Raw genomic sequence first — 12,958 nt, 5'->3', positions numbered from 1 at the left:
AAGGGATGCTGCCAAGAACTTGTCATGACTTCTGATTGATGTCTTTCCTTCCTATTGTTGGTAATTCCTTTTTAGGAGCTTGGAAACTGTGTTCCTAGCAGGTGTGTGTGTGTGTGCGAGGGGAAAGTGGTTGCACTGTAACAGATCCATGCCTGCAGACAACAGACTTGGGTCCAGAGCCACAAGGTGTTTAGGCTCCTAACTGCTGCTGATATCCATGGACGTTAGGAGCTTACGTACCTTTGTGGATTTGGATCTGGGTTCCTGCCACACACTTGAAGAGGTGGGATTAGAATCCTAGTCCTTCAGCTTCAAAACAACAAGTCTCTCCTATTGGAACTAAAGAAGAGCTGCTTTTGCTGAGTTTTGTATGTGGCCTAGCTACTAGCGGGAAGCCCCACTCATACACATGGAAGTCCAGAACCTGTATCGCTGTAGCACCTGTGTAACTTTATTCACATCAGTAGTCTCACTGGCTTTTGTGGGTCTACTCAGGTGAGTAAAGCGACACCCATGCTTAAGGGCCTTGTCTGCTATTTCCTTTCCCCTGCCCTTTGTCTTCCTTATCTGTTGAGACTGAAAGCTCTTTGAGGCCGGGTCTGTATTTGTACAGTGATTAGCATAGCATAATGGACCTCTTGTCCATCAGCCCCTAGGCACTACCAAAATAAACCATCATCATCATCATCATAAAGGGTCCTGAATGAAAGACTTAGAGACTAACCAATTTATTTGAGCATAAGCTTTCGTGAGCTACAGCTCACTTCATCGGATGCATCCGATGAAGTGAGCTGTAGCTCACGAAAGCTTATGCTCAAATAGATTGGTTAGTCTCTAAGGTGCCACAAGTACTCCTTTTCTTTTTGCGAATACAGACTAACAAGGCTGTTACTCTGAAACCTGAATGAAAGACTGTTGACGACGTCCCATTCACTTCACCAGGCTCTGAACCAGGTCCTACCTGTTTGCAGGAGCAGGTTCAAAGCTGGTATCACGGCAAGCACCCGATGGCAAATACGTTGGGTTGGAGTGGTCAGAAATCAAAATCCTGGAGGAATGCTGAATGGCTTTTTCCCCCCACTACCAATGTAATGATCCTTTTCTGTTTTTAGCAGACATTGATTCCCTGCTTGGGTGCTGAAAACACCTGATGTTGCTATGGTTGTTTGTTAGTTAATAGCTTTAGCTTATACAGCACCTAATCATTAAACCAGCAGCCTGAACTGATCAGCACAGTTCTAGGTACTGTGATCATTGCCTGCTGTTGCTGCTGAAACGGCAGGGGGCGCATAAGCCATTGTTTTGTCTGTCCCCCCAGATTAGTTAGTTTTTAAAACATGAGTTTTCATGATGAAAGGATGCTTTAAATTTTCTTTTCTAAAAGGGACTAAATTGGACTGACTGGATGGCCCTGGAGAAAGGATGTGATCTTGGTTTTATGGAACGTTCTACCTCTAGGGCATTGGTTTGAATCCAGACTGAGACAGCAGCACCAAATTGTTCCTGTTTGGTGGCCATCCTGGATTGAATTGGTGGATTTCAGCCCAGGTCATAGTGGATAGCCATTCTGGTCACTGCTTCCCTTGTTGGCTGTCTCTTTGGAGAGGCTAAGGATCCCGTGGCATCATCTGTGTGACTCGTAAATGACATTTTAATTTTTGTGAAAATTTTCAAAAGAAATGAAATGGTATGGTATGGTTTTGTACAAAACTGTTCAGGGATTTTTTTGATGATAAAATTGGAAATGAAAATTTTATTTTCTTAAGTGTTTTTCCCTTCTCCCTTTTTTTTTGGCTGGGTGGGGTAGGGCACACTACAGTCTGGTGGCCAAAGCCCAGTACTTTTGGATTCTGCTCCTGCCTCTACAACTGACCTGCTGTCTAGTCTAGGACAAGTCAGTTCACCTCTCTGAGCCTCAGTTTCCTCTGGAAAAATGGTTCTGATACCCAGGGCCGGATTAACCTTTTGTGGGCCCGGTGCCAAACATATTTGTGGGTCCCCATGGAGGCAATGGAGCATGGCATGGGAGGTCAGTCCCTGGAGCCGGGGGCCAGCCAGAGGCAATGGGGCATGGCATGGAAGGGGCGGCCCTGCTCCACCCAATGCGAGGGCACTATTTACAAACCAGCAGTTGCCAGACATACAGTGGCCTGCCCGGCCCTGTGCTGCCAGCGTGCCCCTTCCCCTCGGGGGACAGGCCCATGCCACGCCACACAGCCCCCCCCCCTGTGCCCAATACCCCCCAACTCTCTATGGTCAGAGACCCCAGGGCCCACTATGCCCAGCGCCCCACGAGTCCCACCCACAAATGCACAGCGCCCTGCACAACACCACCCCTGCCCACAGCCCCACCACAACTGCCCAGCACCCCCTACACAGAACCCCCACGCACTAGTACCCCAACACACACAGATCTTCTCTGCCCCTTCGCAGCCCAGCACCGCCCCAGACTCCCCACGGACCCATTCCCCCAAGCCCTGTCTCCTGGCCGCACTCACCAGCCCTGCTGGGAGGTGACTGTGTCTGCTGGGCTGGTCCCAGGGCGGCGAATCACTCTGGACCCTCGGGAGTGGCGCAATAACCCAGGCCAGGACCTGCCCAGCCAAGCCCTCCACACTGTCTCCCACCCTCCCGCCCCACGTCCCCACACACCTGGCTGAGGCTGGCCAGGCTTCTGCACCAGTCCCAGGTGGCTCAGCTCTGGGGAGACAAGTGGGGCCCATAGGTGGTGGGAAGCAGCGACTGCCCAGAGCCGGAGGTGCACTGGGGTCTGGCCAGGGGGCTGAGAGGAGCAGGGGGTGGGGCCAGGGGGCGGAGAGGAACAAGTAGTGGGCAGGGGGAGGAGCGGGGTCTCGGGGCTCAGTGCAAGCGGAGCAGGCCAGAGCTCCTTCTAGGCATGGGCCTGGCTCCAGGGAGCCACGGGAGCCATTGTAAACCTGGCACTGCTGATACCTACTCACTTGGAGTTGAGAGGATGAATTCATTTGTAAAAAGCTTGGTGATTCCCTGCTAGAAAGTACTAAAGGCTTTCAGTATAATCATTTCTGGAGTGTGTCTCCCTGCAGTATCTAGACATCCCAAGTATTTTTTCTCCTGCTGATCTTAATTAATTAGCCTCTTACAGTTTGTATGGCAACTTCCACCTTCTCTGTATGTGTATATATATATCTTCTTACTATATGTTAACAGAATCATAGAATATCAGGGTTGGAAGGGACCTCAGGAGGTCATCTAGTCCAACCCCTTGCTCAAAGCAGGACCAATCCCCAACTAATACCATTCTATGCATCCGATAACGTGGGCTGTAGCTCACGAAAGCTTATGCTCTAATAAATTTGTTAGTCTCTAAGGTGCCGCAAGTCCTCCTTTTCTTTTTGCGGATACAGACTAACACGGCTGCTACTCTAAACATCCCAAGTATTGTTACTGCCCATAACCTCATCCCAAGCTAGGTACTTGTCAGTGAGCCAGGGAAAGGGTTAAATCCTTTTTCTCTTTGTGGCAGGCATAGAGGAAATGATTGACATTAAAGCACCAGCTCATTGACTTTTCATGTAATTGAGGAGAACCTAATAGGTGACTAGGTTAGCACATCACTGAGTCCTCACCTGCACTTTCCTCAGTCAGCCCAGGGACAAGCATAGCAATTGTGCATGCAAACAGCTAGAGCGGGTCCAAAAATGGTTTTTCATCCCACAAAAAAATTCCAGATGTTACATTTTTTTCATCCCAATTTGGGAAAGGCCAAAATTATGATTTTTTTTTGCAAAACAAAATTCTGAAGAAAAAAAAAAAGCCATTTGGGATCAGTGAAAACATTTTGTTTTGATTTTGACCCTTACTTAATTGCATTTTATTGTTTAAAATATGTCAGCTATCGCCATTTGAAAATGAAAAACCGGAAGTTTTTTGTTCTGGAAATATCAAAAGGGGAAGTTCCAACACTTTAAAAAAAAAAAAAGGCTTTTCGTATTTTTATTCTTCAAAATGCAGTTTCGTCACAATCTGTACGAGGTTGTGAAATATTTTGGTGTAGTGGAAACAGCATTTTCCAAGGGAAAAGTGGGTCTGATGCATATTTTCCAACCTGTGCTAGTAACAGCCTCTTTAGTGAGGGAGCGAAGTTGTTTGAAGATCTCAATGGGCAGCGTTACAAGTGAGCGGGCTGCTCCTGTGCTTGCAGGCAAGCTGGGGAAGCGGCAGCAGAGCACTGCGTACTCCCCTCTGTGGGAAGGCTTGGCTAATGACCACTTCTAGGAGAGAGCCCTTCTAGGAGCATTCTGCTTTCAAGTGGCTTTTGTCACACTCACACCTGTGGGTATGTCCACACATGAGCTGAAGGTGTAATTGTCAGTGTGGGTGGACATATGCTCGCTAGCTGTGACTGAGCTAGCTTGCTAAAACTAGCAATGCAGCTGTGACGGTGTGGGAAGCGGGATGGGCTAGGCCAGGCTAGATTCCCAGTCCATGACTAGAGTCTCAGATGGGATACTGCTGGGGGGGGGTGTAGCTCACCCCTCCTCCCATGCCACCATGGCGACACTGCTCTGTCTAGCATGCTAGCTCAGTCACAGCTAGCATGTTTACTTCTACCTCAGTTGGAAGCGATCACCTCATCTCCAGTGTAGATATACCCACAAAGCTGGGCTCCAGATAGTGTGGTAAAAAAAGCAGTGTGGATGTTGCGGCTCCGGTGCACACTCTGGGTAGCCCCCTGATCTCAACTACAACGTCCACACGGCTATTTTTAACGTGCTAGGTCAAGCCCTGCTAGCACGAGTCTGTCTGTCTGGGCTGGGAGGCTGGCTCCCCCCTGCAGTATGGGCGTACCCTAGAGAACAATAACAGTTAAGCCACAAGCCGAAAGATCCCATTCCTTACAGTGTGCTGCTGTGACCAGGACTCTGCTCTCACCATTCCAGTGCCATGGGAACAGAGAGCCTAATTCAGCTCTCGCTTATTCCACCGGGCTCAGTTACTCTAGAATTGGAGCGGAACGGGGCTCAGAGATATTACTGGAGGAGAGAAGATTCCTGAAATGTATAGTGCATTTTGGGGGTGGGAGGGGTTCTTGTTGGAAAGAAGCAGAGAAGAAAGAAAGAAAGAAAGAAAGAAAGAAAGAAAGAAAGAAAGAAAGAAAGAAAGAAAGAAAGAATCATAGGGTGACAAAAAAAATGTCTCCTTCTTGTGGGACTAGCTCAGAAGAGGCAGCCTGTTCTCCAGAGGAGGGGATAGAGGACACCAACTGGTTGACTTCCGATCCAGCATCACAGCAAGGAATTGTTTCCAGGAGGTCTAAAAACCCAGTCTGGATCTTCTGCCTCCTTATTGCAAGAGGAGTGGGAGTGAGAGGGTCTTTGTCCTCGCACTACCCACCCCCGCCCTGCCTCTCTTACCAGTACAGACCCGGTTATCTCACACTTTCAGGTTTGTGGAAATTCGTTGCCTCTGAATGTGCAGAACTGAAGCGGGCCAATGCTTATGCAACTTGCTGAGCCTGAGCATCCTGGCCTGGCTGATGGAGTGGGTTTGGGTGAGGTGCATTATCTCAAAGATCTTCCAGTTCTGGCCAGAAAGCATTCGAGCCAAAACATCATCAGTAGTCCCTGAGCCCTTGATCCTCGGAGGTGCTGAGATCAGGACCACTGACGAATTGGGCCCGATGACACTGGCATGTGCTGTGCATCTAATTCCCGACCAATGGAGCACCAAGCATAAGGAAATGAATGGAAGAGGTTTTCAGATGACTCTGTTTTGCTGTTCTGATAGATAGGTCATAGAGTGTTGGGTTCGGATAGGCAGTTACTCTAGGAAAGGCTCATGCTGCATCTTCCCTTTGTCTTTAATAGAAGCCATTATCCGTGTCACTCATTGACCCAGCAGCAGAGACAATTTCTTGTTTGCCTTCCAATCCCTTGACTGAATAGCCCAGGAAGAGGAAGCAGAAACCAAACTATGGTGTGCATCAGTCATGGGATTTCTGCTGCATGCATATGGTGGGATTCATGTTGCACGCCTGTGATGGGTTGGTGATGCATACTCATCGTGGGGTTTGTGTTGCACGCCTGTGATGTGCTGGTGATGGACGCTCATCATGTGGTCCATGTTGCATGCCTGTGAAGGATGGGCAATGCACACTCATTGTGGGATTTGTGTTGCATGCATGTCATGAGATTTGCTTTTTCATTTTCGCAATGGGGATGTTTTGTGCTTTTAGGTTATTTGACACTCTTACCTGGTGTGTTTGTCACTTAACAAGGTCAGTCAATATGCCTGCTTCCTCTGACCTGTAGCTCCCTCGAGCTAGTGCTAATTAATCTGAGGAGTCACAGGAAATGGCATGGATGGGCTAGAAGGAGACCAAAGGACTAGCTCCATCCACTGAAATCTGTCACAGGGCACCTCCTCCTCTGTAGGGCTGATTTGTTTAGAAGCCCAGGGATATGTTTGTACCTAAAGGCCTTACACTGGTGGCACAGTTCTGAGGTAACTGCATCTCTGATCCCCTCCGGGAGGGCCCCCCAGTTAGGTCACAGGCCTCGAGCTGTCACCGGTCTTGGATCAGAATCACACAACTCTCTACCTCTGGATTTCGGATGCGGTTCCTCCTGCAATCCACTGTGGGTCTGACTTTAGTCCTCTTGTCTTAGGGGCAATGACAGGGTTAACCAGTGGCCTGCCAGCCTGTATTTGCCTGCCAGCAAAGTACTGTTTATTCAGAACAAAAGCGTTCCAGGGAAAACCTATCATAAAAACAACAAACAGCTTCGATGCAGGCTGAGCTTACCGGGGAGGCACTCATCTTCCCCCTGGAGATCCTTGCAAGTTTCAAAGTATGTCAAGCCTTCTCACAGGGTCTGGTCACAAGCAAGTTGGATGCCTGGCTGCTGTCCCTTTCCATTAGTGCTTTGGTGGAGCTGTGGCAGGTCTGCACATTATGGACCAGACGTAAAACTTTTAACTGCTCTTGCCTACCACCCTCCCGGCCCTGGACTCAGTCGGCCATTCTGGCTAAGCCACGCTTTGCTTTTTCCAGAGCGCTAACAAAGGTCTGAATTTGCTATGTTCATCTGTTCAGACTGCTTCCTTGAAAGGGCAGGGCTGGCTAGTGGAGCTGAGGGCTTGAAGGACTCCTGTCTTCATAGGCAGCATTGCTTAGTGGAGCTGACAGCTGGAGAGCATGAGTCCCTGATCTAACACTTATTTGCTGGGTGGCCATGGGCAAGTCACTTCTCTCCTGTTTCCTCCCATCTCACAAACAGACAATGTTACTGCCTGACCTCACAGGGGTTATGAGGATTTGGGAATAGCTTCTATGGGCCTCACACTGCGATTCTTGTCTTCGCTCATTCCCCACAAGTCTTGTTCCTTTCATAATGTCTGTGTTTCCAGCCTGTTTATTCCCAAATAGAAGGTGATCCGTTTCTGTCTGGGAAGTCAGGGGTCACCAAGCTCCGCGGGGTTTGGCATGGTAGCTTTCCCCATCGACCTGAAGAATGTCCGCCCTGGCAGCAGACCCACCCAGCGACCCCAGGAAATCCCTCTTTGTCCCTCAGGGAGGATTAGGCCTCTTAAGAGAAGTGAGATCCGAGGTCCGCTGAGCAGGCCGAGAACCAGCTCCCAACTCATCTGACTGGTTGGTTTATACCCCGGACATGCATTGTCCACAAGGAAAGCAAGAAAAGTGCTGAAAGTGGCAGATCGGGGCAAAGCAGCATAATTCCATACCCTGCTCCCACTCTCCAAACCCAAGGATAATGGGTTCCCCACATTCTATAAGGAAGAAATAGGATTTACTGCTGAGCTTAGAAACGAGGGGCATTGATGCCCTCAGATCATAGGGTGGGGCGGACAGCAATAGTAACCACTTACATAATGATTTTCAGACATCAGCTTATCCTCATAACCCTCATCTGCCTGGAAGGGAGGTAAATAGTATCACCCCACATTTAACATGTAGAAAAACTGAGGCAGGAGGGATGCTGAGTGACTCGTCCACAGGCTCAGCCATAAAAACTCATGGATCAAAGGAGCTGGTGTTCTCTTTTGTTCCATTCTGAGCCCATGATCTACCTGGTGTTAGCTCTGGGGTTTGAATGTATCTCCTTGGCTCGCAGTTCTGTGCTCAGAGCACCAGGCCACAGCTCTGAACACAGAGCACTAACTTATTCCTCAAAACTTGAGGGCATGGGCTCTCAACTGGAGGGTCATGATCACTGCATTCCCAATTTTACTAAAGGCTGCATGGGCAGGGGATTCGGGAGTGCTGGTATGGAAAAAGAGGTTGTGTTATGGAAAAGGACCATTGATCTAGGATTCCTGACCACAGTCTAAAACCATGAAACCTCCCCCATGACTTTATTGTTTTATTTTGAATTTTTGGATGTATCCTGCAGCAAAATGTGTAAATGTGTTCCGTAGGTAATTTTGCCACAGGAATAAATGTAGGGACATTTGTGATATTGTCACAAGGTAGAATTTTGTTGCAGAATTTCCCCCACACAAATTCACAATTTCTTGCAAACAAACCCACCCTTTTCTAGAACAGTTTCCATTTTGTGTGCAGATTTGCAAAGATTTGCAGCTCTGCCAGAAACATTAGGGAAAACAAATGTAAATTGATTCCAAATGTATTCAAACAGTTCGCTGTTTGGAGTGGAGTTTCAAAGCAATAGGCATTAAAAAACAGACCATGCAAATTACAAAGGAGGCTTTTTTCCCTAATTAAACTAGTCTTGGGGTCCGTTGCGTTCTGCTGGGTTTGGCTGGCCCACGGTGGGGCCCCGCTGGCCTTGGCAGGCTTGTTGGCTTCCCCCAAGGTGATGCCTATGTAGTTGCACCGCCTGTGCTGGTGGGGTGCTGTTGCTATGGATGCCCTCTTGGGGATGCTGGCAGAAAGAATGGTTAGCCCTGTGTTTCCTAGCAACTATCACCAAGCAACAGTGGAAAGTAGACCCCTATCCTCTGGGAGATGAAGGCAGCTGCTGTGGGGGGACGGACTGGGGGGAACCTGCTGACAGCAGCTGGGACCAGATGGAGTCACAGGTAGCAGCCATCGGGGTTATTAAGCAGAGGGAGCAGCAGCTCTCTAGCTCACTGGCTCTCATGTGTGCGTGTTTGGTCCTTCTGATCGGCCAGTGGTACTAACGACATTGGGAGAGGGCTGCTGAGGTGCAGCTAGGCATGGAAGGACAGTCCCCGGTGCACATGCAAAATGGCAGCCAGCATTAAGAAAGCCCCAGCCAACCGGCTAGCAAAGCACACATTGCTCTGCAGGGCCCTTGTGCGGAGTGTTTCTCTCCAACAGCCAGGCCCCTGGCGCGTCCGAGTCATTCATACCCTGAGCTTCCATGGCAACATGGCTGCTCAGCAGGGCCACTGGGTTTGGTACAGTGTGATAAGTGTTAATGGAGACGCGCGTGTCCGCGCGCACGCCTTGGCCTGTCTGGGGGTAAAGTTCCATAGGATGCTGAGTCTCGTGTTTACTATGAACTGCATCACGACTGCCCAGTAACGGGCTGTGTTTATTCCACAGCTTACTGCACTGAGGATGGAGCAGCGAATGCCGCTTACTATGGAGGTGAAGGTTTTTATTATTCTACATATGCGTATTTCTGCCACCCGTAAAGCTCACTCGGGGTAGCGGGTGCCTTCGTGAAATGCAGCTGGTTTCTCCTTTGCAGATGTATCCCCGGTGTTCACTAAGAACCCAATTCAGGGCCAAGAAACTGTAAATAGAGCGTGCTGAATTCTCCGCTCCCGGTCCCTCTCCCCACCACACTGGATGCAGTACACGCTGTAGATGAGCTGTACTGCTGATTGGAAGGGGAGTCTTGTGGTCAAAGCTCTGGCTTGGGGCTTAGGAGATCTGGTTCCGTTCCTGGCTCTATCACGCTCCATACGTGACTACAGGCAAGACCCTGAATCTCTCCACACCTCTATGCTACAGCTGTAAAATGGGTTCCACCTTCTTCCTTCTCCCTCCCTCCGTATTGTCTGCTAGGTGTTCTCGGGACAAATTTTTGGGTGGCCTTAGAGCAGCCACCAACTCTTGCTGGTGGCCACTTTCAAACTTTTTCCTAAAATACTTAATTAGCTTTAGGAAAACCAAATAAATAGGCACATACACACATCCAAATCACTGTAATTGATTGATAGCTAGCTAGCCAGTCTGTTGTGAAAAGTGATATTAACAAACATAAAGTATCACTTTTCACAGCAGCCTTACTCAGTCTTGGACAAGTTAAGCCCGGGATGGAGGGTCGAGGGAGGCAGCAGGGGCCAGTGGCGATGGGAGTGGTTGGGGAGGCAATGGGGGGCTGGAGCCTGAAGCCCCGTAGCCGGAGCCCGAAGCTCTGCGGCCGGAGGATGGGGCCAAGGGATGGAGCCCGAAGCGTGCCGCTGGAGACTGTAGCTGAAGCCTGAAGCCCAAAGCCCACCGCCCCTGGGAAGGTGGGGATCTCACCAGCTGTTTATTCCCCCAGCGCTGTGCCCCAGGTGTCTCCAGAGGTGGGCAGAGCCCAACCCCTGCTGGCGGCCCCAGCAACCAACACTAGGGCAGTGAATCCAGGAGCACCGGGGAAGGTCCACTACTTTGCCCTCCCTCCTGCCCAATCACAGCCCAAGAGGCTGTGGCTGCAAGAAAAGCCCCTAGGTTTTGTTTGTTTGTTTGTTTTGGCATGATGCGGCCATGGTGGCCGCCTTTGAGAAGTGCTGGGGGCAGGGAGTGTCTCTTATGATGTTCTTGTAAAGTGCCTGGCACAACGCAGGCGTAGTCATACAACAGTAAAAACACTCTTCCCTGGGACCCAGGATAGAGCCAGTGTCCAATTACCGTGTTATGGGTGCGCTTTGATGCCAGGGGGATTGCCTTTCAGATGACACACAAAGGGGTGTCCTGGCAACTACTCCAGGTTCCACTGCACTTACCTGGGCTAGCCCCTGCACTGTAATCCTGCTTGTATCTGGGCTCAGGTCATCCCCTTCTGCTGGCCTATAAATGGTGCTCCAGCTGAGCCTGGGTACAGTATTCTTCACTTCCTGTTCCACACAATGGGCTTGTGAGGTGCTGCTAATCAGCTGCCCCATCCCATCCCTGAGCTGGCTGCATTTCAGTAATGGGAGAGGTAGATTCAGTTTGCTGAGTCTCCTTTGGGGGCAGCAGATGCAATATGGTGTAATTTATTATTATTGGTGGTTCAGTGAAGTTTGCAGAGGTGAGGTGGGGGTTAAGGAGTCCCGGTCTGAGAATTCACAGGATTAAATAGAGCAGCATGGAATTCATGCACAAAGACCCAGTGGACCAGATCCTCAAAGCTATTTAGGTGCCTAACTCCCATTGATTTCAGTGCAAGTTAGGTGCCTAAATACCTTGGAGGATCTGGGCATCCTTATGGAAACCTCTTAGAAAAACTCCTTTCCTGTAAAGTGAAGGCAAGAAATCAAAATACCAGAGATAAGGGAACCTTAGAAGTAAAATATGTGTGACACCCACACTTCCCTCCTCCATCTCCCTGGCGAGTGGGTCATTTCATTGCTCAGGTATGTGCGGCATTCAGAGGCGGAGGGAGAGCCCCTGGTACTGCCTAGCAGTGATCTGATTCCTGCCTCTAAAAATAACAGGCTGGAGTGGCACGAGTGCAGAAAAACCAGGTGAAAGCAGGCGGAGCTCCAAGGGCTCTGTGCAGTCCTCACGCAGGGATGAGTCCAAATAAGAACCACGGATACTAATGCTGTGGAAAGTGGGATTCAGATCCAAACTGCAGCGTGGGCGTGTCCCTAGAATGAGCCCAGCCCCAATACCTGAGTGCAAACATCTCTGAAACGTTGGAAAAGTTCAGAGTTTGATCTGATTCTAGGTTTGCACTTTGTGGCTCTGGTCCATATTGTCTGTCACTGTGACACAGGGGTGGTCCCAGATCAAAGGAGAGTGTTTGAACCTATAGCACCTAGGGGAATAGGTCAGACATTTAACACAAGCTGAACTTATTGGGGCATCAAACTATCCCTCACCCCCCTGCTTTGACAATGTCCCCTCTAGTGATAGCTGGGAGCTTTCCAGCACATCTGGCTTGACGAGGATGATATGCTAATAACACCAGACAGGTGGGTAGAACACTTCTTGCTAGTCTAGGTGCAGCCAACAGCAGCCTAAGGTCCCCGTGCAGCCTGTACTGTTCTGCAGCAGCAGCCTGTTGGAGATTTCACGTCCCAGCCAAACTGCTCTGATCAAGATGGAGCATTGCATGCTGGGACATGTAGTGTCAGGGAGCTGCCTCCATTTTAAAGAGCAGGGCGGCTGCAATACTTGCTCCATTAAATACAAATTAGGCGTGGTTCTCGCTTCCTGGCGCATTGCCAGTATGGCTCTCGATTGGGCAAAGTCTGGGAATCTTTTGAAGGAGATATAGACATGTCTTGTGCCATATAATGTGAAGGGTGAGTAAAACACCTTGGGCCCAATTAGTCTCCATTGATGGCAGTCAGGTTGCACCAGGGAAGACGTTGGCGCATAGCGATGCTGTTCATTGCTGCAAAGCCTTCTGGCAGAATGCGCAGTGGGCGGTGAAGAGATGAGCGTGGTTTCTTGCAGTATTCAGTGGGCTCAGCCAGCCTGTATCTGCAGGGCCCAGGGAAACTGGACTGTTTTGCCAGCTCTGTTACATATGAGTGAGTATATGAGGTCTATGTAATAAGAATGACACATGGGTAACCACATAATTAAAGGCTGCAGCTCCATTAAGGAGTATTATTGGTAGTATCGTTAACCACAGAGCACAGTTTGAGTCGTCAGATGCTAGGGGTTGAATTTCTTAGTACGCTGCTGCCCTTAGACTGTTGAATCAATGGGAGCATGTCCAGAAGATGCTCTGTCAGATAGGAATCATGAAGGAATCTGGAGTTTGATGATATTCGTAAACATACATACGAATTCATAGGACTAAAAACTCTGCTCTGT

General features: G+C 49.5%; 1 protein-coding gene across 2 annotated transcripts in view; it reads left to right on the top strand.

Moving 5' to 3' along the window:
* The window catches only part of LOC311526743 (Krueppel-like factor 5), a gene marked incomplete at its 5' end in the record, with an annotated part of 46,241 nt that overhangs the window by 18,573 nt on the left and 14,710 nt on the right, over positions 1 to 12,958 (top strand). The window contains one exon of one of the 2 annotated variants that reach the window (XM_084640088.1): positions 9,536 to 9,580. The exons of the other annotated variant lie outside the window; for it this stretch is intronic. Coding sequence (XP_084496214.1) covers positions 9,536 to 9,580 — 45 coding nt within the window. The remainder of the gene's footprint in view (positions 1 to 9,535; positions 9,581 to 12,958) is intronic. 2 annotated transcript variants of the gene reach the window in all.

This window comes from Lepidochelys olivacea (genome assembly GCF_965140295.1).
Source record: "Lepidochelys olivacea isolate rLepOli2 genome assembly, chromosome: 9".
In the NCBI taxonomy this organism is placed as follows: domain Eukaryota; kingdom Metazoa; phylum Chordata; order Testudines; family Cheloniidae; genus Lepidochelys; species Lepidochelys olivacea.
Note: the sequence above shows the minus strand (reverse complement) of the source record. Positions and strands in the feature narration are given on the sequence as shown.